Source organism: Schistocerca nitens, chromosome 3 (assembly GCF_023898315.1).
Source record: "Schistocerca nitens isolate TAMUIC-IGC-003100 chromosome 3, iqSchNite1.1, whole genome shotgun sequence".
NCBI classification, from domain to species: domain Eukaryota; kingdom Metazoa; phylum Arthropoda; class Insecta; order Orthoptera; family Acrididae; genus Schistocerca; species Schistocerca nitens.
The window spans coordinates 283,449,293-283,475,537 of NC_064616.1; the positions used below are offsets into that span (position 1 = coordinate 283,449,293).

The 26,245-nt window shown below is 41.1% G+C and overlaps 1 protein-coding gene across 1 annotated transcript in view; it reads left to right on the plus strand.

Annotated features, from left to right (window-relative positions):
* Window positions 1-9,624: 9,624 nt before the first annotated feature.
* The window catches only part of LOC126248251 (WASH complex subunit 1-like), an 85,065-nt gene continuing 68,444 nt past the window's right edge, over window positions 9,625-26,245 (plus strand). The window contains exons 1-2 of the mRNA XM_049949101.1: window positions 9,625-9,999; window positions 14,478-14,733. Of these exons, the coding sequence (XP_049805058.1) occupies window positions 14,500-14,733 (234 nt within the window). The 5' untranslated portion in view covers window positions 9,625-9,999; window positions 14,478-14,499. The remainder of the gene's footprint in view (window positions 10,000-14,477; window positions 14,734-26,245) is intronic.

Consider the following 26,245-nt stretch of genomic DNA (forward strand, 5'->3'; position numbering starts at 1 on the left):
AAAAATGTTTCAAGCGGATTTCAGGAATGTGCAGTCCATATTAGCAACATAAGACTGCCGAAACCTCAGTGAAAACTTCCTAATGGCGCACAATGATTATAGTGTCAGCGCGTTTTCGGGTGCTCGTGTCTTATGCCTTCCAGTAGCATTGTATTTTCTGAGGGGTGGTTTAAACCTTATTCATGTTTTACCTACATTTTTCATTGACTTATTGTGCGTTTTACACTTTTCTGCAGTGTTATTTAATTTCTTCGTGTGTTCTCACTTTTTCAGTAGCGTTTTATATTCACAATTTATTTTTTCATCTATTTACTCATTTTAGATGTTGTACTCACAATTTAGATGATGTATTTTGTGATTCCCCTTCCATTCATGTACTGAGCGAGGTGGCTACTCCAGTCTGAACTAATATTCAGGACGACTGGGATTTATTACCCATCTGGCCATCCATACTTGATTTTTCAATGGTTTTTTTCTTGACACTAAGGTGAATGCTAGGATGGACTGTGGCCCATTTCCTGCCCTACTCTCACCTTAACCTATCCTATTTCGTTAATGTTTTATATGTATGTATTATTTCTGTATGTTTCTGACATGGCAAATACTATTGTACTAAATGGTCTAAGAACGAACAATAAATAAATATATAAATAAAAACAAGGCTCAAAAATTAACCTAACAACTATTTTCCTTTACCAGCTTTGCCATATTTTGCACTCTTCAAGGATCCTTGGTTTGAAGTTGCTCCACCTTGTGAAGACCTCTCAGGCCTGGAAAACCACAAGAAAAACTGTAAACAGTAGGGCTCCTTTACTGTTCAGAAAAAGTGAGAGGTAGTCAGAATCACTACTTAAAGTGCATATATCCATGAGGACTTTGGACTGCTTCTCAAACAGCCCTAGAATCTGTTCTTACCACTTAACACGATTTTGCGCTATTCATCTCTCCAGCTGCATCTTTCGCCAGACCACTGGAGGTAGACTGCATATTGATGAGGTGGGAGAATGAACTTGGCAGTTGGCACCCTTTATCATAGCACATTTTCCAGCAAACGGCTTCCTATCTTCACGTTGCAGTCCATACAACATTGGTCCTAATTTTGTCTGTGGTCACTGTACTATCGACAACGGGGTGACTGGCATGTGCACACTGGACAGACAGCACTAACATTCGACTCCACATGTCCATCTTGCTGGGCAGTTCTTCAGAAGAAAGCCCTGCCCCTGCAGTATGATTTTCTTGAAGTCAACAAGACACAAAATATATGGGTCACTTATTCCTGATAAGACTGTCTAACGAAGACCTGGTAAAAGGGTCACCTACTACTCTTCAGGGGTACTGGCTGGCTTTGCTAGAATGATAGGAAGAGAAACTGCACAATGAACTTAGTTTTGGTGTCTCCCAGACTAAGTCAAATCAAGTCACTTACGTTTGCTAAGGACTCAGGTTTCCATATTAACTTTGTGATGCATCTTCCATCCACAGCACTGTATTTCAAGCCAAACGCACTGTCTGATCAAAAGCATTCATACAGCGCTATTTAATGCAAAATTTCGCACTAGATATCATGACAGGTGCTCCCATCAGAATAAAAGGAGGCTGGGAGTATCTTTTTTTGTCAATAGAGAATCAAATACTGCAGAATGGGTCAGTCAGGAGAGCTCAGCGTCTTCAAATGTGGGCTAGGCATTGAATTTCACCTGTGTACTAACTCCATCAGGGACATTTCAATCCTTCTAAAGCTGCCCAAGTCGACTGCTGGTGATGTGACTGTGTGAAATGGAAGTGCGGAAGAGCAGCCACAGCTAAACCAAGACCAGGCAGATCGCATGTACTGACAGACAGGGACCACCGAGCACTGCAAAGTGTGGTTGTAGTAAACCACATGAAATCAGTGGAAGGAATCTCTCATGAATTACAAAGCGCTGCCAGCAGTCCAGCTACCAGAAAGACTGCACGTAGGGAGTTGAAAAGAATGGTAAGCAATGGTTGAGCAGCTCCTCATAAGCCACACAATTCTGCAGTCAGTGCTCTGTAAAGAGGGGCGCCACTGGACAATGAATGACTGGAAATGTACGATTTAGAATGATGAATCACGCTCTACCCTGTGGCAATCTGATGGAAGGGTTAGAGTTTGGCTAATGCCTGGAGAACGTTACGTGTCGTCATGTGTAGTGCCAACAGTGAAGTAGGGAGAAGGTGATGTTAAGATATGTGGTATTTTTCGTGGATATCGGATAATCCCTTTATTGTACTTAATATAACCCTAAATGCAGAAGGATATGAAAACATTTTACAGGACTGTGTAGTACGTGCAGCAGGGGGACAGCCTGGAGATGGTGATTGATTGTATTAGCATGACAATGCACCCTATCATAAAGCAGTATCTGGGAGGCAATGGTTTGTGGAGGGCAACATCTCTCACATGGGCTGGCCTACCCATGTTACTGGCCTGAACCTAATGGAACACCTCTGGGATGAGTTTGAATACACGTTTCATTCTAGAACCCAATGTCCAACATCACTACTTTCTCTGGTTTCAGCTCTTGAAGAAGGATGTGCTGCCCTTCCTCCACAGATATTCAGACACCTCCATGAAACTGTCCTCAGTAGAGTTCAGATCATTATAATGGCGAAAGGTGGACACATCCCATATTAATGTCCAGTATTAGGTATCCATATACTTTCAATGAGATGGTGTATAAATGCTACATCATATCTTTACAGGTATTAATTTTTTATGTTTCATTAACACCATTTGGCATGTCATTTTCATTTTATATATTAAGTATTATGCTGACTAGTTGATTGTAACTCTATAAACTACATAAAGTTTAACCATTTCGATAGACTGTCATAACCAAAATAATATTCCAGTCAGTGTCAAAGATGGTTTAAAACATAGTGTAAGGAAAGAGTGGGTGCAGTGAGACACAAATTATTCAGTTCATTTTCCAGTGTGAAATCAAATTTATTTAATATAATGGTAAAGACTGTATTGAGAGACACTTTGTCTGCAATATAAAAAGTAATTATTAGCAATAATAAGAAACAAAATGAAAATGTGGATTAATAAAGAAAAGTGAGATGGCTGTTTTCTACTGCAGAGTGGTACAGTGAGATGCAACAACAAATTATCGAACAGGGTCAATCCAAATGAAGTGGTCCAATAAAAGTTAAGTTTTTGTATGTCCAACCTTTTAACAGAAGGTCTCTGGGACGACGGCCGTTTACTATCGTGACAAAAAATAAAATCACCTACAGCCATCCTTATGATTTTATTTTATTTTGTCGCTACCAGTTTCAACGCTTCATTGCGTCATCTTCAGGCTGTTTTTGATGTGGTACAAGTTGATATGATCCCCATGCATAACCCATCAGTTGCCATATTCGTTTGTAAGCGCGCGACAAAGTTTCAGTTTAGAGACGTTAGCAAAAATAAGAATATCTCTGCACTGGGTTAAGTTACAACATTGCCACTGACATGATTGTTTTTGGGAAAGTGTCCTGTACAACATTTTCTATTACACAAAACACCCGAAATTCAAAAGTAACCAGCCAAAATTACCTGCAAAGTTAGGTATTCAAATTTTCAAAAATCCACTTTTCAGACCCAAAAATAACAAAGAAGGAGTGATTTATGAGAGTATATTTTTTCCTATAATTGTAGCCTCATATGCACCAAGACCGCTTACAAATGTTTACTTAATTTCTTATGTATTTTTTAAATTTGAAAATGTTTATTTTGTAAAGTTTGGGGTTAATTATCTCAGGTGGGACCGAGTATAAAAATATGATTTTTTTGCCCAGCTTGTACACCTATATGATAGCAATGTACTGTAAAAATTTCAACATTGCTATCTGACTGTACACAAAGATATGAATTTTTTAAAATGAGGTGATAATTTACATTACTCTACAATTGATCTTATGGTTGTTGACTTTTCATGTGTGATATTGGCAGGATTAAATCAATTATGATTGAAGTAAGATACTGAATTATATACAAAAAGTGGGAACAGCACTGAAATTAACATTTATATTATTTCGACATACTTAAAATACATATTTTCAATTAACATCCTTCGAGACGCAACTGTTCCTAAACCTGGTGGTGAATGTTATGAACACTTATTTTTTCAGACAGCTTCTGTGATATAGAATAAGAACTCCCAGTTGCTGTGGTTCGAAGTTAAAGACAGAGATGTGATTTTACTGACATAATGATCCTCATAAATTTCGGTTTCTGATGTTACATAGCATCGAACTAAGTTTTCTGCAATGCCAAGGCATTTGTGGAAATGCCTTGTTCCTTTTATTGCTATACAGTTTTCAAATCTGGTTTGAAGTGTTGTTTTCATATACAGAACCACTTGTTCTTTCTTGATCAGAAAATAGATAATGCCTTTAATGTTATCCTTGCAAAAGACATGTCTTGTATTGTGAGAATTTGGTCTGTGGTTGGTCTTTGTAGGCTGGCTTTACTTACTTCATATTTTGTTTTACCTCCTACTCCATCACATGCATTTTTACCCTGGTGAGATGCAAAAAAGTGCCTTTCAGCCTCCAACCCAAAGTCTACCTTGTGGTTGTAGAGATTTGAAAAATTCTTTTTGTTCTTATAGTGACTACCACTTCCATCTGAAAAGTATATCAGCTTCTCAACCTTGGGTAAATTTTCGTTTTTGTAATTTATTACATAATTTTGAAAAACATGTACAGCCAAAGTGTTGTGCTCCAAGTAGTCGCTTAGAATGCAAATTGAAGAACTGCAAACTTCATCTTTATCATTTTTAAAGTAAAGAATAAATGGATGCACTGTTGCCTGGTCATTGACCCAGTGGTACCCTTGTATTGCATCCTGAATCACAAATGTAAAATTTTCTGCAAAATCAGCTAGCACTATGCATTCAGTTTTATGAAGTTGTGCTTTTTTGACCTTCAAAAACTTATTTTGGATTTTAGAAACATAGTGGTGACTTTTGAGTTTTTGTAAGTTATCAATTAAAGATTCCAAGTACTCTTCCTGAGATTTAACTACTGTTATCATTCCTGTCCTGTCAGTTGTCACCCACTGTTTGCAGGTAATACTGTCTGGCACTTCCTCATGATATTCGTGAAACAATTCAATAAGTTTCCTTACCAGAGCAACACAAACTCATCATGCAGTCATAACTGTTAGTGTCACAGACCATTAAACCTAGTAACTCTTTGCAGTTAAGATCACTGAGTTTTGGACCCACAATCATCAGTTTGATGATATAAACAAACACATACGGAGTGTGTCCCTGACGATCCAACCGAAATACACCACTTAGGGCAGAGGTTACAAAATTTTGACCTTCCAATTTTGCATTCAGGATGAGAATTTTTGAAATCTACATAAAGTTCATTTAAATTTGACAGCACTAGTCGTTTCTGCTTTGTCACTTTAACTCCATTTATAACCACTCTTTCGCTATCTTTGCAACCTGGGCACATTCTACTGTTTTCATCGTCTTCCACTGTTTTCAACTGCTGGCTCTTTTTAACTGTTTCTTCACTTATACCTACTCCTTTCTTCTTTCCTAAAACTGGAAGAATGGCTTGCTGTTTCACTAATTTTCTGGTTAGTTTAACCAAACGATGAGAAAGTTGAATTCATGAACTATTTTTTCTCTTGACCATGAGTCAGGGAGCAAACTTAAAATTTTAACTTTTTCCTCTTTAGATGTCACTGAACATTTAATTTTTAATTTCTCTATTGAGCTCAAATATTCAGTGTCAGATGATGCTGGTGGTAGGTTTTCTTCTTCTTTAGAAATAATGTTGGTATATGTATTATTAAAGCATGATTCAAAGACTTTTCTAATTTTGTCTGAAATTTGTTGTACCTTATTTTCAGTAGCTGCTTTTCTTTTCTGCTACTTAATTTTATTATTTTTGAAGCAGGAGATACATCTAACTTAGAAAAATCCAAATCCAATATGCTAACAGCTTCCTCATCAAGAACAGAAATGTCATTAACAAGGTTACATGATTCTGGTTCTGGATTCACAACAAATATTTTTGAGTAACAATTTGGGCACAGGGAATTTCCTGGAATCAAATTACATTTCACTTGGGAAGTTGTTTCACTCTCACATAACAAGGACAAATGTTCAAGTTTTATTTCCCTCAAACCTTTAGTAATAGGCTTTTTATGAACTTTAAGTGGATCACAGCACTTTCTTCCAAAAATGTGGTTGTGCTCCAGAATATATTTCTTCTCATGATACCCACACACAAATGTTACAGAAGAACTTATTTGGAATCTAAACAAAGTTTGTCTAACTTCATCAAAGTCATTGACACATTTTAAGTTTTTTGGAACTGAACCATAAACTGTTTTGTGACACACTTCACTTGCTATCTGTCCAACAGAGCACTGTTCATCCATGTTATTTCATTCCAGTTAATCTCTCAAAATTAATTACAAATTACACACAGTACAAAGTACATAACACACTCTACACTCTCGATGAAGTATGTACATCCACTCTAACAGAGGTTTCAGAACAGACTGACTACAATAGTGCCACACCCAGGAATAATGTATTTCTACAATGCCACACCCAGCAATAATGTACTTCTTTATTGGCAACAAACCTAAATCTAAATGGGCATTTTTATTGCCACAGAACAAAAGCAAAAGCTCCCATAGTTTAATATTGCATTATTAAAAATAACTAAACTAAATGAATATTGGGTGATAGTGTTAACTAAGTACGAGGGCGGTTCAGAAAGTAACCTCCGATTGGTCACAGTGCGGGTTGTGGGGGGAGTAGCGACGCCATCTGTGCGTTCACGCACTCAACAGGTCAGTCGGCATCAAGCCGTGGTCGAGTGAACGTCGTACCTGCGCTAGTTTAGTTTTTGTGGCAGTTTGAAATGTGTGCTGCAATAGAAAACCCCGCCAAATGTGAAGTGCGTGCTGTCATAAGGTTTTTTACAGCCAAAGGATATTCTGCAGCAGCTATTCATCGTGAGCTTTGTGCCGTGTACGGACCAAGAGTCATGAGTGAAGGAGTTGTCCGTGAATGGGCACGTTTATTTAAAAGTGGACGAGAAAACGTTCATGATGAAGAGAGGAGTGGTAGACCATCATTGGTGACTGACGAACTCGTTCAGACAGTTGATGCAAAAGTTCGTGAAAATCGACGTTTCTCAATGTCGGAGTTGTCTACTGGTTTTCCACAGATTTCTAAGACTCTCTTGTACGAGATAGTGACAGCAAGATTGGGTTACCGTAAGTTCTGTGCGCGATGGGTGCCCAAAATTCTTACCGACCACCACAAAACTCAAAGAATGGCCTCTGCATTAGACTTTCTGTCACGTTATGAGGACGAAGGAGAACCATTGTTAAACAGAATCGTGACCGGTGACGAAACCTGGATTAAGTACATGAACCCTGAGACAAAAGAACAATCAAAGATGTGGGCACATTCAAATTCGCCTACCAAACCAAGAAAAGCCTCGCAAGATTTTTCTGCCAGAAAACTGATGGCAACGGTGTTTTGGGATGCCAAAGGGGTGTTGTTGGTTGAATTCATGGAACGTGGTACGACCATTAATCAAGACGTGTACTGTGAAACAATAAAAAAGTTACGACGGGCTATACAGAACAACCGCTGTGGTATGCTGACTTCCGGTATCGTTTTTTTGCACGATAACGCCCGTCCTCACTCTGCTCGCAGAACAACGGCCCTTCTTGAGTCCTTGAAGTGGGACGTTATCAACCATCCACCTTACAGCCCAGACCTGGCGCCAAGTGATTATCACCTCTTCATGCATTTGAAGAAATGGCTCGGGTCACAGCGGTTTGATGACGACGAAGAGCTCAAAGATGCGGTCACAGGCTGGCTCCAGGCACAAGCGGGTGATTTTTATGCAGAAGGAATTTCAAAGCTTGTGAAGAGATACGATAAGTGCCTCAATTGTTATGGAGACTATGTAGAAAAATAGTGCAAAGATGTAGTTGTAAGATGTATATATTAAAATATTTTTATTTAACTTGGTGTATTTTTTTAAATCAACCGGAGGTTACTTTCTGAACGGCCCTCGTATATGTCACAATTAAATTATATTACAATGAAACAATAAACCATTTAAATAGACAACAGCTGTAATATCAGCTGTAAAGTAATGTGAATTATTTCCTCATTTTCAAAAATGTTCTCAGTCAGATATCAATGTTGAAATTTTTAAGGTACATCGCTATCATGTTGGTGTACAAACTGTGCAAAAATAATATTTTTTGTTTTCCGTCCCACCTGAGATAACTAACACCAAACTTTACAAAAAATGAAAATTTTCAACTTTCAAAAATTTATAAAAAAATAAGGAAACATTTTTAAGTGTTCTTGCTGCATATGAGGCTAGTAGTGTAAGATATCTAATTCTAGAAAAAAATAGACTCTCATAAATCACTCCTTCTTTGTTATTTTTGGGCCTAAAAAGTGGATTTTTGAAAATTTGGATACCTAACTTTGGAGATCATTTTGACTGGCTACTTTTGAATTTAGGGTGTTTTGTGTAATGGACAATGTTGTATAGGACACTTTTATAAAAACAATCATGTCAATTGCTGTGTTGTAACTTAAACCAGTGCAGGGACATTCAAATTTTCGCTAATGTCTCCACACTGAAAAATTGTCGCGCACTTACAAATAAAGATGGCCGCCATCCAGTAAAGTTATAAGATAAATTATTTAAAAAAAACTGTTTTGAACTTCTCAGATATAGGGCAATCACATATCAAAAAATTAAAATATTTAAAAATGGTCAAGCAACCATCACTGGACCACTTCAAATGTATTGACCCAATGATGAAATCATAAAGATTTACATCGATAGATAATAATCTTTTTGGCATTTTTTTGCATGACTTCTGGGCTTGGGTAAGGTCATTGTAATGTCTGATTTGGAAATAATGAATACATCCAGCACACTGGGGAAAATAAAATTTCCTATGACATCCCATATCTTTTGAAGAAAGCTTATTTCAAACTCACAGTATTATTTTGGGCAAGATACAAGTTTATGTACATAATTCAACAATTACATAATCATTATTTGTAGTTCACAATCAAGTTCACCAAATATTGTCAGTTTAGGCTCAGGTGAGCGGTTCTCTCTACTCAGATAATTGTTTCCTTCTCTTCTTAATTTTTCACCTCTGAAAATCTAGTTTCACTCGAGTGTCATTTGCAGTTCTGAATTTTTCTTTAGTATCTCTTTCTTATCCCTGTTCGTTCTAACTTACGCAAGTAACTTGCCCTACATTTTGTGGGGCTGTATCTATCAGTTTTCTGCCTAATCCTGTTCGCATCAACCCATTTTATGATGACTAGGTCATTTCACTTATTGGTTGAGAACCATCAGCCAAGAGGTTTAGGATATCAAGCACACCATTTGGTGTCCATCTATTTCTCACTGTGTTTGGTAAGATGTCGTCTTCAGTAAAAATGCGTCAATCAAATGGGAATTTTTCAGCTTTTTTAAATTCAGATATGACACTGAGAGCAGTCATTGCCATCACAAGAGGTCACGGTATAAGTTGCAGTCTTTGCCCTATGACATCGATTTTGATGTGGCGATCTAGTGCACCTAAAACGTTTTGTCACAAATTTTACATACGGTTTTCTTTTATGTTGACCTAACTGTACATTCATGCTGTGGCGTTGCCCAATGAATTCACATAAATTCTTCCTCAGCATAAAAGTCTTATCACATAACTCACACATTCCGGACTGCCTTGTCTGTGTATCTTTGAACGGAGCATAGTGTAGCCGCGGAATATTGCTTCAAGTTTACATGTCAACAAAAACTTGCGTACCCACAGTTCTGTTCGGTCATCGTCTGTTGTATACGTTTTCGCGAAACATCTCCGTATGATGTTTGCTGATTGTCAAACGTCATGAATGTACAGCATTATGTGATCCCAATACATTAATTTTTTAATAGTGCAAGCATAGAAAGGTAATTGTACTTGTTAAGTATTGGTCCCAGGTTCATTTAATGTCCCATTGTACGAGGTGCCGATAACTACACACCAGCTATAAAACATACACGACAAAGTCTGTTCAAAATTAAAAATACGCGTTAAACATTAGCGCACAGCGTGTACCACATGTCCCCGCAAACTTATGAGAAGGATTACTGGAAAATTTGTTGATGTTACTCCTTTGGACGCAAATAGTCTACTTCTGCATTGATTGTAATTCTTTGTCGTTGCGTTTAAGTGTGGCATAGTATTTGTAGTCGCATGAAGTGTCAGTGTTCTGTTATTTACTCGAACGTTCTGCTATTTACACGAACATATGAACTGTGTTTGCCACTCAGTTGCCTAAACGATTGACATTCAAATTGCTAATCATGAATAGTGTTACGTACTAGTGCATAGCAGCAAGAATAACAGATACAAGCACCTGAGTATTTCAGTTATTGCACACTAAGTGCAGTGTCCAAGCGTTTAACGTAGACTATAAGAGCTATACTTTTCTACTCAGAAACTACTCATATTAAACATATTGAAGTGATTGTTGTCGTAAGTTCATATACGTTTGCCAACATGGAAGACACTGTAAAATGCACGAGTTTCATAAAAACAGTACAATCTATTCTACACAGAACACAATGAAAACTTTATTTTAGAGTGAGAAACTTGCTGCATAATTATAGGCCTAAGTTTATTTTATCTTTATTTACATGGATGATGATACACTTAAGATTCCCACAATAATTTTTCTTCCTTCTACCTACACCAGTTCCCATGCATGTTGTCCATTTGATTCACATCATGTGCATGTGGCAGAATGCCTTATTCTGCTGCCTCAGATGTTAACCACATTTAGTGCTTCCAGCCTTTAATGTCTATGAAGCATCAATTTAGTTTATTGTTAAGTTGCCTATACTAAATGCAAGCGACTACATAGGCTTCAAGGTTTTCACAATAAAAATGTGAAGCTGGACGGCTGACTCAGTTGTTGTTTGTGTGTGGATAGGGCACTTCTGATTTATACCAGTATACTGTGATTTAGCATGAAGTTTAGTAGGAATGTCTGTTAGTAAATATGGATATGTTGCACTGTACTTTTAGTGAGCCTCGAAGATATAGTAAGAGTTCTGCTTTTTTGTGTGTCCTTGTACTGCTGGTATGTACAGTCAGCTGTCAAAATTTGCAAAATGAAAGGAATTTTCTTTCTTAATGTATCAATAGAGAACTACAAAAGTCTCACAAAAACAATTCTACAACAAAACCGTAAAAAACAGTATGTATGTGACATGTAAATATACATGTTTGTTCATTTGTTGTGGTTATCCGCTCCTCAGGGGGACAGCCTTAACATAGCACTGTCCATGCAGGTGAGGTGGTTTGTATGCTTTGGCTCCTGAGGGCCACACCAATGGTAGCTTAGCTACTGAAAGGGTCACCCAAGCCAGACAAAGTGTGTCCCACAATGGCATTGGTCCCTTTCTCCTATATGAAACCACTCCTTACTGTGTCCTTTTTCCTGTCATCTCCAGCTATAAGTGAAATTTAGGTAGGACTATTAGGCATAGGGAAGTCAAGCTTCCTAGGAGAGTAAACCCTTAAAAGAACTTAAAAAAAATTTTCTTTTGAAAATTCAGTCTTAATCGCACCACATATGCTACAAGAATACAGGTGACCAGTTTCGGTCATATCACATGACCATCATCAGACCCATGGCATCCTTCGAAGATGAAGCACTCTCCTCAGCTGATGTGTTGTCAACTGCCTTAAAAGAAAATTGGATAGGTTGGAAGGCTGCAAAGTAGCAGCCCCCACCATCCAACTATACTTGCTCAACCCCCATAAGCTGGCCATATGAATTTTCCCAATTACTAATAGTACCCAAACCAACCTTGGCTCATGTCAAGGAAGTGCTAGGTACTGTAACAGGCAAAACAAAAGAAAGCCCTTATGCTTGAAGTGAAGAAGATGAGATGAAGAAGAAGAAATTTCTGCTTTAAAATTGCAGACCAATTTTTAATGCATCCTGAAGTTAAATAGCTATTTGTGAGCTGATTTTACAGAGAATAGAAATAATTTACTGCCAGAAACATAAGAATTCTTGGGAGGAAACAGTTGTGACTGATTTTAGTTTTCTCTGCTGTAAAAATATTTATATATATTTTACCCTGTAACATTTTTCCTCCCTTCTAAGGAGATGCGACTTCAGTTGTAGCTCTCATTTAAGAACTTTGGAGGTGTGGGTTGAAGAAGCAGGTTTCTCATTGTATTTATAATATACATAATTTGCAAATGAGGTACACAATTAACATGATGTTTCTGGGTCTCATACTTGATCCAAAGTTGTCGTGGTTAACACAGAGGCATGTTTACTCCAGTTCTAGAAGGCTTGTGTGTGATTCTGGCTAGAGTAAGAGTGCCCACTGTAATGAGCAGTGAGGCCTACCTATCTAAATGGCAATGATGGTATTCACCCGAAGGGATTGTGTTGGCAATATATGCCCACAATACCAGCATTGTACAAAGTTTATTGGCTGAGGCTAGAAAGCCACTGTTGCCAACTGGTGGCAGTTTTTCATGATTATTTAGGCTTAATAATACTTTACTCCTCTGGAGTTGAAACTGTTTCTCCTTTTGTTTTAAAACCAGTCTCACAATTTATTTGTGAACAATAAGCTTGTTCCTGTTACATACATTTTTAATTTGATGTTTTGTGAAGTATTATATGAGCATATTCTTGGCTACTCTATGGTTTTCCCCTGATAGTATCCACAGTACATTAGAGGCTTCATTGGGCTATTATATTCCCCATCTGCTCTGCCTAAGGAGTGCCCTTCAAACTATTCAATCGTATACTCGGAAGTTAAAATAACAGAAAATGCAGGACATCCTCTTCCATCCACAAAGCCTCATGAAGGAAGGTAATAAAATAATTGAGTAACTGTGCATTGTGCGTGTTATCAGATACCAGGAGTAGGTTTTCTGAGTACACGTAAAATATGAACCAAAAGCATATTCTAGCACCTGCACAGTAATTCAGGGAAAAGAATAGTAGTTATTGCAGTTGAGAAAGCATGCACCGAAAAACTTGGGGCTCAGTGTTCTGTCCCCTACATTCTATTGCCTCACTGTGTAGTGTCGTATGCGGGTAACAATAAGCATGCCTAGGAGAGATATACAATAAGCTCCTCCTAGTAAAGCCAACCAGTTGACAGTGGCATGCCTTTTCCTACCCATTTAGAGGAGATGAGGTGTTTCTCATTTGTCTTTGTGTAGGACATAGCCTGATGATTTGTAGCTTTCTGCTCTGGTGAGAGGCTCCTACAACTTATTGTTTACAGATATTGCCCATCTCTGGTCACTACAGTCTCCCATCTTTTGGATAGCATACGAATCCCGTGGCGGAAGAACTGGGCGTCTTTTGTGGGGATCCATGAATCGATTCAATTTTGCACTTATTCATATGTTCGGAAGTGCTGGTCAACCAGGCTGTATGCCACTGATCGAAGAAGGTGGTAATCAGAGAGAGCAATGTATGGAGAATACGGTGTGAGGGATAGGACTTGTCATTTCAACGTTTCCATGTATATTTTGACGGGTTTTGTGACATGGGGTCGAGCACTGACCTGCAGGAAAATTACCTTTACATGTCTATCACTGTATTGTGGTCGTTTGTGTTTCAGTGCTGGGCTCGAACGCATCAATTGCTTTCGATAATGATGTCCTGTGACTATCTTCATCTGTTTCAGTAGCCACGAAAACGTTCTGTCTTCCCCCACCGTGCTGGTCTTCGACATAAAAATCACCGTTCTTAAGGCGATGAAAACATTCTCTGCACGTTCTTCCACTAATAGTTCCCTCACCATTGGCCTTACCCAGCATTTTAAGAGCCACACAGATTTCTTCTTGTTAAAGCAGAAAATCAATACTTCCCGCAAATGGCCAAATGGATGTAAGTTAACATATTTAATCGAGAATAACCTTACGATGCAATCTCAAATCAACTAATATTTTTATGGCATTATGTTTACAGATGCCTAAGCTTATTGTATTACACCTATGACCAACCACCTGAACCCCACTTGCTGCTACTGCCGTCTATTGCAAAACGGCAGAAGCAAAGTTGTAGACCGAATAGTGTGTGTGTGTGGGGGGGGGGGGGGGGGAGGGAGAGGGAGAGAGAGAGAGAGAGAGAGAGAGAGAGAGAGCGCTGGTGGGAATGGTGTGGGGTAGGAGGAGAAAGGCGTAAGATTTGTGTCAGTATGGTATCTCATTGTGGATTTGGACATTTATACTTTTTCAAATGTTTGTGTTGTAGCAGTAACTCTGTGATGATTTATTAAAACTTTAATTTAGATAGTTTGATGTGGGCAAGCTCTCCTGAATAATAGCAGGCATACTGATATTTAGTATTTCTTTTCACTTTTATGGAGAATTAATCATTTTACCATTTTTCTTATAGCTCAAAGAAAAAGAAGAAAGAAATGGGGCTGGTTAGCTATGAAATGCCAACTGTCCATTGTGACCTTCGTCAAGAAGAAATGATAATCCAAATTGCAGATGCCTTAGATTATTTGAATAATGTTGTGAGTGACATGTTACAACGGATCGACTCAAAGATATCGAAGAGCAAGATGAAACTAAATGAGCTGAAGCAGAGAGCAGCTGTGGCCAATGCTAAAGTAAACAAACTTACTGGAAGTAAAAAAGCAACTAAAGTGAGTAACAGGTTTCCACATTGTGAATTACTAAAAATTATGAATTATTTAAACTATTTTGTGTTTGTTGTCTCCGTTTTTTGTTATAAAAGCTACTCTCATTCCTGTTACGTTACAACTGATGTTCAGGAGTTAGTTACCATTGACTAAGTTTTAATCTGTTGCCATTTATTATATTATCTGAGTAATTGTCCTAATTTATGAGTCTATTTTGTAGTGGTTTCAAATGTAAATTCCCCAACCCATTGGCCAGAAGTCGCTGAGTTGGGCTTGTAGTTTAGTTTATGCTGACAGCCCATAAACCCTATAAATCCCATGGATGCCTCAACTACCATTGCGGGACCTAAGGGTGGAATATATTGTGTTTCTGAGATCAAGGAGCTGGAGTTTGGGGAAGACGCAGATATCTGCAGCTTATGGTGAACAACTTGAAAACTAGTGAAATAGTTATTAAAACACAGTATGTTATCTCCAATAGATAATACCCCATAAATCAGTTACATTAAGCTTACTGAGTTGTGTGGAATCTGCCTGGGAAGCCATGTATTTTGCTTGATTATTGCTGCAGACCAATATGGAACCCAACAATAATTCACAGAACACATTGGTAGAATGAAGAGTTTGGGACAAGTAACAAAAACATGTGAAGCTGTGTGGAGCTTGGCAAAGTGGTAGTCTTGGAAAAGTGTGTTTTAAAATGTTGTTTAGGTGAAGGGGGTAGAGTGGAAAGGGGGGCTGATAGGAGTGTGTAGAGGGAGGATGGAGGCTTTTGCTATGTAAGAAAAAAAGCATCCTGAAGAGGATCAATGTCAAGGGTTTGGTCACATTTTTTTTAATATGGAAGGGGAAAGTAACTTGTGGGAGATGCAGTCCAGATGCACACAAAATAGATACGACAGTCAGACGTGTAGGTTTTAATTAATTGAAATGATTGTAGCTGAAGTATGTGAGAAGACATGTTCTTTCATGCGACTTTTGAGTGAATACATTTTTGTGCACCTGGTGTCAAAATCAAATAACTGATATAAGTTTTCAGCCCATAAGGATTATACCATAGATCTTTCCAGGAAATTGAGTGTCCTATTGTACTCTTTCATCACAGCTACTCTTATCACAGGACAGACAGCTAATGGAAAGAACCAAAGAATAAATTAAATCAGTCAAAGCCATAGAAAATCAGTGAAGATGACTGTAGCATGGGAATAGCAGACCTACAAAGATATCTGAAATTTATTTTACCACTCCTCTCCACGGCAAAATCATCACTTATCTGGAAGAACAAATCACAGTTCAATTTTTCTAAATACGCAAATGTGTGAAGAAAGCAAAGTTTACATTGCAGTGTGGATTTATGTGCCCGTGTTTAAAAGTAGTACTTGCTTCTTTTCTTAGAGAGAGAGAGAGAGAGAGAGAGAGAGAGAGAGAGAGAGAGAGAGAAAACTTAGACACAACATGAGCATGGAGTAGTGCTGGACTGGGGAGTTTGAAGAAACCAGCCACTAGACAACAACCCCTTATCACATGCTATGTTGTTTTTCACTGCCCCACATAAGATTGTCCTGCACTTCGTACTACCCATGATGATATTGTCAGATGTGAGTCATGTAATATCGTGTAGCACTCAAGGTTGAGTAAGTTATAACCATAGGATCCTTGTGCCTTCAGAGTAAGTGACAAAAATTTTGCCTACTGTCAGGGTCATCTTTTAATGTGAGTCCACTTCCTTGCTTCATGGATACTGCCCAGTGAAGTTGGAAGTGTATGTGATGATTGAGAAAGCAGTGACAGAAACAGCCTACAGCAGTGGTGTTTACTAGTATTCACAGTTACAAATTATTCACTTTAGTTTTAACTGAAGTGATGCAGTTTACTGATCAGGAAAGCAGAATTCTTTTTTAAGACAGATGATGCTATCCACCATGATGGAATTGGATTAGCACTGTAGATTTTGTAAACTGCTACCATATAGTCATGTAACACTCAATTATTGACATAAATCATAATCAGTGAAGTGGTGCGTGTATGTGCTAGTTGGTCTTATGGAATCAGTGCAGTAAGATTGGTCAACATGGAGATGTGACAGAATGGTGGAAATGATCTAGTGTTTAGACGTGCACCTGAATACACTGTGAATGAAGTTGCTCGTGTGTATCAATGTAAACTGTCCAATGTACGTACAAGGAAAACTGTACCATCCCTAGCCATGTAACAAGGCATAAGAGCAGTAGGCGTTAAAAGATCCTAATCTACAGGGACTGGATACATGTATCATGCCTTGTCAATTACAATAGGTTTCAAACGCAACAGGAATTGCTGCCATCAGTGAATGTAGGTCTATCCCAACTAGTTTCAGAACGAACATTGAGAAAGGAACTGCATGTTGTGGACGTTTGAAGTTAGGTACCCTGCAAAAGACCATTGCTCACAGCACCAGAAAAGCAGCACATCTTCTTTGGGGCAAACAACACAGAAACTCGGCAGTAATTGACTAGAGGAAATTGTGTAATACAGAGTCATGATTTTGTCCCTTCTGTTTTTTTCCAAATGATGCACGGCACCGAGTGCACTGTTGGCACACATACACTGTGTTGTGGAGGATTTAGTTCAGGCTAGAGGAAAGTCTGTGATGTTTTGGAGGTGTTTTTCATACCGTGACATTCGCCCACATATTCAGTTATCCCCCTGTGGGTCCGGGGGTAAGAATAGGCCCGAGGTGTTTGTGCCTGTCGTACGAGATGACTAAAAGGACTTTCACACATTTCGGCCTTTATGTGATGGTTCCCTGTAGGGTTTGACCTCCATTCTTCAAAATTTTCCTGAAGCGCTAGCCGACTGGGGAAGGGCACCTTACATGGTGCATTGTGCCCATGATGCATTGAGATTTTTAGCCAACTTCCTCGTCATCGCATTGCAGTTCCACCCATTCTCCGTCTCTTGGGTGAGGATACCTTCCTGGGTGCGGTTTCCACCATGCACTATGCAGTGTCGCTTTCTGAAGCTAGCTAGCTTAAGAAACACTTCGGCTAATGAACGTTTTCTATCTGTGGCGAGTCTAATGGAGAATTCGAAACATTGTAGAATACGTTTGGCAGCTATGTAGCCGTTTATTTCCTGGGGTGGTGTCGAATTATCCTATTAAATTTATTCACTAATAACAGTACTTTGTTATTTCGATAAACATCCCGAATGATTGTCAGATAAGTGGTGACATAAAGGTAGAAAATCCTTGTTTTGAGTACAGAAAGCTCTATGCAACAGAAAGTGCAGATCATTTTGCCATTTTCGTTGTGAAATTGCTGGCTTACTCATGTCTGGGGTAATAATAGAGGGCTGTTTGCCTGGGTTGTCTGCTAGCGTAGTGAAAGTTGTTTGCTACTGCAAGGGAGGTCTGGTTTGTTTTCGGTTCTAATCTCGATGGAGGCAGGTAGACTATCAGCAAAGCAATTTTAAGAAATTCTCGCGCCCCCAATTTGTTTTATTGCTACCTTTATTCTGTACCGGCAACCTGTGGATGTAAATATGAAGATCTTGTAGAATTTCATACTTGTTACTGCCTACTTTTTCCACTTCTGTCAACAATTGAATTGACTTACGTGTGGCACTAAATGATGTTTAACTGAATTTCGTTATGAATCTCCATGCATTGCTAAATTTGCACACTTTCATGGTAGGTCAGCAACGGTAATCCAGTATGACTGGTCTGAACATTGACACAGACCGTTTCACAGCCGAATGCGCATAATATTTTGCTAATTCGTAACGATCTGGGGTAGTTTGTCTTACTAAAACAGTTATCTTATCTCAATAAGCTGAAATTCATTTTTATTAGTACAGTTCATACTAATTAGTGTTTCTTCTTTCATTTATATCTTATATTTCCGTGTTGTGTTTAACACAATAATCAGCATTAATATAGTCTTAGGCATGATTGAAAACAGTCTGACAAAGTTCGGATAGTTTGTCAATTTCACGCCTGTGCATAGTATATTGGTGGAACTTCGTTGCCTTGCCTGTTATGCTGTGTAGTAGACTTTAAAGCTGTGCGGATCAGCATAAGGAAAAGGCGAGGGGTCTCACTCGTTTTGTCCACGACTGTACATTTCATCCAGCATGTCCACCGGAGTCCGAGGGATAATCAGGTTGCCACCTGTGCCTTCATCTTGGCCTTGGAGGGTGCTACATTGCCTGAGAAGGTCTAGGTGATGGTCTACCGCTGTGATGTAAGGCCCTATATCCCTCCCCTGATGCGGTGCTTTAAGTGCTGGAAGTTCAGCCATATGTCTTCTCGCTGTACTTCCAGTGTCGCATGTCGAGATTGCAGACGCCCATCACATCCCAATACTCCATGCGCCCCACCTCCCCTCTGTGTCAACTGCGGAGAGCACCATTCACCTTGCTTGCCAGACTGCAGGATTCCCCAGAAAGAAAGGAAAATCATGGGGTGCAATACCCTGGACTGACTGACCTACACTGAGGCTAAGAGAAAATTTGAACGCCTGCATCCTGTGCATATGACATTGTCTTACGCTGCGGCTACAACAGTTCTGGCACCATCAGCTCCGCCATCCCCAGTGACCTCTCGGAGCAGACTACACCTACTCCCTTGATAGTGGGGGGGGGGGGGGATTTCCCTCCCTGTTGCTCCTGCACCATCTACTTCGGGAGTAACCCCCCCCCCCCTCCATCCATCAGGGATGTCCGTCCCCACTTCTGAGCCGGAGAAGCGTAAGTCGTCTATTGCAAGGAAGGGGTCCCTTGGGTCACTCCCTTCCCAGGTTTCTGCTAGTGGGAGAAAGACGACATGCACCAGTGGCTGAAGAGCCCAAAAGCAGCTGGTCTTAGGGCTTCATGCTTATCCTCAGTCCTGGAGACTGAGCCAGTGAAGTCCTCCCATCCAGGGAAACCCAAGGAGCAGTGAGAGAAATCCAAAATGAAAATACCCAAGACCAAGGAAATTGTGGTGGCACCCACACCGCCACTACCTACAAGCTCTGTGTCTGAGGATGGGGTGGAGATTTTGGTGTCGGCTGAGGACCCAGATCTCACCAGACCCTCAGACACAATGGATATAGACTGATCAGGCAATAAGTTTGTGGCAGCAGGTGGCTCTGAGGCATAAACTACCTCATTGAATGTTCCATGCCTTACCAGTCTCATGATGTCATCCTCCAGTGGAATTGTGGCGGTTTTTTCCACCGCCTGGCTGAGCTACGGCAACTTTTAAGCTGTACAACTGCTATATGCCTTGCCCTCAAGGAAACCTGGTTCCTGGCAATGTGGACCCCTGCCCTCCACGGCTGTAAGGGGTTTACAGGAACCTAAGCGACTATAATCGAGTGTCAGGTGGAGTTTGCGTTTATGTCCTAAACTCAGTCTGTAGTGAACCTGTGCCCCTTCAAACCCCTCTTGAAGCTGTCGCTGTTAGGATAAGGACAATGTGGGAAATAACTGTCTGCAACATATATCTTCCTCCAGATGGTGCCTTACCTCTGAATGTATTAGCTGCACTGATTGGTCAGCTCCCTAAACCTTTCCTACTTCTGGGAGATTTTAACACCCATAACCCCTTGTGGGGTGGCACTGTGCCTACTGGCCGAGGCAGATATGTCGAAACTTTACTGTCTCAGTTTGACCTCTGCCTCTTAAATACTAGGGCCGCCACACATTTCAGTGTGGCTTATGGTAGTTGCTCGGCCATTGATTTATCAATTTGCAGCCCTGGACTTATACCATCTATCCACTGGAGAGCACTTGACGACCTGTGTAGTAGTGACCACTTCCCCATCTTCCTATCACTGTCACAGCGTCAGGCCCATGGGCTTTAAACAAGAGGGACTGGGAAACTTTCACCTCTGCTGTTACCATTGAATCCCCCCCCCCTCCACACGGTAACATCGATGTGATGGTTGAGCAAGTGACTACAACAATTGTTTCTGCAGCAGAAAATGCGATTCCTCACTCTTTAGGGTGCCCGAGGTGTGAGGCAGTCCCTTGGTGGTTGCCGGAAGTTGCTGAAGCAATTAAGGAGCGTCGGCGAGCTCTACAGCGGCTTCCTTCCCTGGAGCACTTCATAGCCTTTAAACGGCTCCGTGCACATGTTCACCAGCTTATCAAATGACGGAAACTGGAGTGTTGGGAGACATACGTCTCGACCATTGGGTGCCATACGTCACCTTCCCAAGTCTGGGCAAAGATCAAACGTCTTTTCAGGTGCCAGACCCCAACAGGTGTTCCCGGTGTTACCATAAATGGCATGTTATCTACTGACACAAACGCAATTGCCGAGCACTCTGCTCAAGCCTCTGTGTCGGAGAATTACCCCCGGCCTTTCGTACTCTCAAATGGCAGCTGCAAGGGAACATCCTCTCATTCACTACACACCACAGTGAATCCTCGAACGCCCCATTTACGGAGTGGGAGCTCCTTGATACCCTTGCACATTGCCTTTACACAACTCCTGGTCCTGATCGGATCCACAGCCAGATGATTAAACATCTCTCATCTGACTCCAAGCGACATCCCATCATCTTCATCAACCGGATCTGGTGCGATGGCGTCTTTCCACCACAGTGGTGGGAGAGCACCATCATTCCAGTGCTCAAACCCAGTAAAAACCCGCTTGATGTGGATAGCTATCGGCCCATGAGCCTCACCAACATTATTTGTAAGCTAATGAAATATATAGTATGTCGGCAGTCGGGTTGGGTCCTGGAGTCACGTGGCCTACTGGCTCCATGTCAGGGTGGCTTCCGCCAGGGTCACTCTACCACTGATAATCTTGTGTTCATCAGGTCTGCCTTCCGAACAGCCTTTTCCAGATGGCAACACTGATTGCCATCGTTTTTGTCTTATGTAAAGCATACGACACTACCTGGTGACATCGTATCCTTGCCACATTGTATGAGTGGGGTCTCTGAGGCCCACTCCCGATTTTTATCCAAAACTTCCTGTCGCTTCATACTTTCCGTGTCCAAGTTGGTGCCTCCTATAGTTCCATCCATACCCAGGAGAATGGAGTCCCGCAGGGCTCTGTATTGAGTGTCTGTCTATTTTTAGTGGCTATTAACGGTCTAGAAGCAGCTGTTGGGACCTCCGTCTCACCTTCTCTGTATGCAGACGACTTCTGCATTTTGTACTGCTGCTCCAGTACTGGTGTTGCTGAGCATCGTCTTCAGGGAGCCATCCACAAGGCACAATCATGGGCTCTACATCTACATCTACATCTATACTCCGCGAGCCACCTTACGGTGTGTGGCGGAGGGTACTTATTGTACCACTATCTGATCCCCCCTTCCCTGTTCCATTCACGAATTGTGCGTGGGAAGAACGACTGCTTGTAAGTCTCCGTATTTGCTCTAATTTCTCGGATCTTTTCGTTGTGATCATTACGCGAGATATATGTGGGCGGTAGTAATATGTTGCCCATCTCTTCCCGGAATGTGCTCTCTCGTAATTTCGATAATAAACCTCTCCGTATTGCGTAACGCCTTTCTTGAAGTGTCCGCCACTGGAGCTTGTTCAGCATCTCCGTAACGCTCTCGCGCTGACTAAATGTCCCCATGACGAATCGCGCTGCTTTTCGCTGGATCATGTCTATCTCTCCTATTAATCCAACCTGGTAAGGGTCCCATACTGATGAGCAATACTCAAGAATCGGACGAACAAGCGTTTTGTAAGCTACTTCTTTCGTCGATGAGTCACATTTTCTTAGAATTCTTCCTATGAATCTCAACCTGGCGCCTGCTTTTCCCACTATTTGTTTTATGTGATCATTCCACTTCAGATCGCTCCGGATAGTAACTCCTAAGTATTTTACGGTCGTTACCGCTTCCAATGATTTACCACCTATGGCATAATCGTACTGGAATGGCTTCCAGTTTTCAGCTGCAAAGTCATGTGTCATGCACTTCTGTCAGCACCGTACCATTCATCCGGACCCAGAACTTTACCTTCATGACGATCCACTCACTGTAGTGGAGACATATCGATTCTTAGGACTGGTTTTCAACGCACAATGGTCTTGGCTTCTTCATCTTCATCAGCTTAAGCAGAAGTGCTGGTAACACCTCAATGCCCTCCGTTGCCTGAGCAACACCAATTGGGGTGCAGATCGCTCTACGCTGCTGCGGCTCTACAGAGGCCTTGTCCAATCCCGAATTGACTATGGGAGTGTAGTTTATGGTTCGGCAGTGCCCTCAGAGTTGCATTTTCTCGACCCTGTGCACCACTGTGGGTTTGACTAGCGGCAGGAACTTTTAGCACAAGTCCGGTGACCAGCATACTGGTGGAGGCTGAGGTCCCTCCATTGCAGATCAGATGTGCATTACTGCTTGCCAGTTATGCAGCACACATTTGTAGTTCTCCTGAGCATCCTAATTACCATCTCCTTTTCCCGCCCGCAGCAGTCCATCTCCTACATCGGCGACCCAGGTTGGGGCTAACAATTGCAGTTCGCATGCGGTCCTTTCTCTCTGGACTGGAGTCCTACCCTTTACCACTTCTACTTGCGGTCTGTCCACGTACGCCTCCATGGTGTACGCCTCAGCCGCAGCTTCGTTTGGACCTTTCATGTGGCCCGAAGGACTCCATTAACCCTGCGCCCTGCGGCTCTCCGCTGTCACTTCCTCTCGATTCTTGATGTGTTCCGGGGCTCTGAAGTGGTTCACACCAACGGCTTGATGGGTGACGGTCACATTGGCTTTGCCTACGTTCACGGTGGCCGTATTGAACAGCATTCCTTACCCGATGGCTGCAGTGTATTCACTGCGGAGCTGGTGGCCATTTCTCATGCACTTCAGTATCTCCGTTCACGCCCCAGGGAGTCGTCTTTTCTTTTATGTACTGACTCCTTGAGCAGCCTGAAAACTACTGACCAGTGCTACCCTCGCCATCCTTTGGTAGCGTCCATCCAGGAGTCCATCTATGAACTGGAACGGTCCAGTTGTTCAGTGCTGTTCATATGGACCCCTGGTCACGTGGGAATCCCAGGAAATGAACTTGCTCATTATTACGCCGCAAGGTTTTTCAGCCTTGGGAGACGGAATGGCAAAATCTCAGTGTGCACAATAAACTGCGAGCCATTAAGGGGATCACAAGTGTGTGGGAGTCCTCGTTGAGGGCATCTCGCAGGGACTCTGTGGTTCTCTGGTGGCTCTGCATTGGCCATGCCTGGGCATCCCATGGTTACTTCCTGTGCAGTGAAGACCCACCTCAGTGTCGGTGTGGTGCCCGGTTGACAGTGGCCCATATTCTTTTGCTATGTCCTCCTTTGGCTGCCCTGCGACTTCACCTGTGGTTGCCGGACTCGTTATCATTGATTTTAGCAGACAACGCCTCATCGGCTAATTTGGTTTTATGTTTCATTCGTGAGGGTGGGTTTTATCATTCGATCTGATTTTTAGCACATATCCTTTGTCCCTCTGTGTCCTCCAATCTATTGCTTTTAGGGTGGAGATTTTAATGTGTTGCAGGGTGGCTGGCTTTTCCTTTTTATTTCTGTGGTCAGCCAGCCACTGTAATCTGCTTCCTTGTTTTACTCTGTTCTAACTGTTTCCTGCATCTCTCTGTTGTTTTCTTGTCCTCTTTTGTTCCTCTTAGTGTTGGTTGCCTTTCCTTCATTCTTGTGGTCTTTTTTTTCTTTCCGTTTCGTGTTATATGTCTCGTCTGTTTTATTCTCAGACTTGTGGCATTGTTTTATTAGGAACAAGGGACTGATGACCTCGTAGTTTGGTCCCTTTCCCCCTCTTTTAAACAAACAAACCAACCAACCAACCAACATTCAGTGACCATGAACAAGAACCAGGATATTAGTTTCAACATTCTCCGTGACAAAACTTTGTTTGGTTTTCTACATCTTTATGATGAGTATGGTGTGGACACCCATGTCTTCCAAGATAACAGCCCTGTTCTCACAGGGCTGCATACATACTTCACCGACTTGGTGAACACTTGGGCATCCTGTTGCACCTCGACTGGCCTGCTAACTCAACTGATCTCATTACCACAGAAAATATCTGAGACTATTTTGAACAGGGGGTGAAACATAATATTAGACATCCCCACAATTTGGTAGCTCTGTGGAATTTAATCATCAGTGCGCAGCTCCAGATAGATATGGTATGCCTGAAGAAACTTGTGGACAGTATTCCTTGGCGAATGGAGGCTATTATCAACACTAAAGGTGGTGCACACAATATGAGTGTGATGTCTTCTTAACTGAAGTACTGCTGTCACTTTCATAATGCTCTTTTTCATCAGTGTGCCATATACAGTGCTTTTCACAGGGATACTTATTACTAGATGTGCTTTTCTCCCTTAGTTGACAACCTGTGCTTTTATATTGGGGCTTTGAATATATTAGGTACAACAGCAGCAGATCGAGCTGTTGTTGCGGCAAAATACAATGGGAAACCTTACTCTATCATCAGTGTTTGTAATGTTCAGTGAAACAGTGGAAGATTGTGACACCTATTTGTTGCATCATCACACCACTTCCACACTTTTCATGTAATGTCTGCTGAATTGCAGTGGTTATTATCTCTCCCCCCCCCCCCCTCTCTCTCTCTCTCTCTCTCTCTCTCTCTCTCTCTCTCTCTCTCTCTGTCTGTGTGTGTGTGTGTGTGTGTGTGTGTGTGTGTGTGTGTGTGTGGAGTGCAGCTCAGTGATCTTTAAGAACCTTGGTAACTATAATTTTTTTTTTTTCTATGTAGGTATGTCAGCAGTCCTATATGGACTGCTCAGTTACAGGCATACTTACTAGATCCTCACCAGACAAGGATGCCTTTAATGGTTGAACTTTATTTTTGAGATGTCAGCCTATTCAAACAATGCAGTTAGCAGCTAGCTATTCCTGTATGGAACATTGCCATCTTGTAGTTTTTCGGTAAATTGGTTCAGAATTTATGAATCAATTGAAAACCCGATGAGTTTTGTGGAACATTGGGAATGCTTTTGAGATAATATTTACAGGATAGAACCAGAATCTTACTGTAACTGCATTTGGCATCATTTCACTTTCACCATTACGTTACCAAATTACTAAAGTTTTATGATCACATGATAAGTTATCAGTATTCATGGAAATTTACTCACCTTTATGATTGTGCCAGTCTTACGTTTATACTATATGTAGCACTTGTGTGCACTCTTTCCAATGCTCATCACAATACCCAGAAAAGTGTGTGCAGGGGAGACATGAAGGGGGTTTTGATTCATTTCATGGAGCCAGATCCTTGACCTTGCATTAAAAGCGAAAGTGGGACAGGAAAAAGAGGAAAAGGTTGGGGGGGGGGGGGGGGGTGCACACTGCCACTAACTGGAACAAATGGCCATTGGCATGCGGGACAGAGGTGAATTTCCTTCTGTTGCTAGCATTCTTCTGTAGTACCACATTTCAAAAAATTCCATCCTCATCTTGTCCAAACTGTTTGTCGTCCTCATTTCACTTCCATACAAGGCCACATTCCAAATAACTTCAGGAAAGACTTCATAATACAAATATCTATATAAAGTG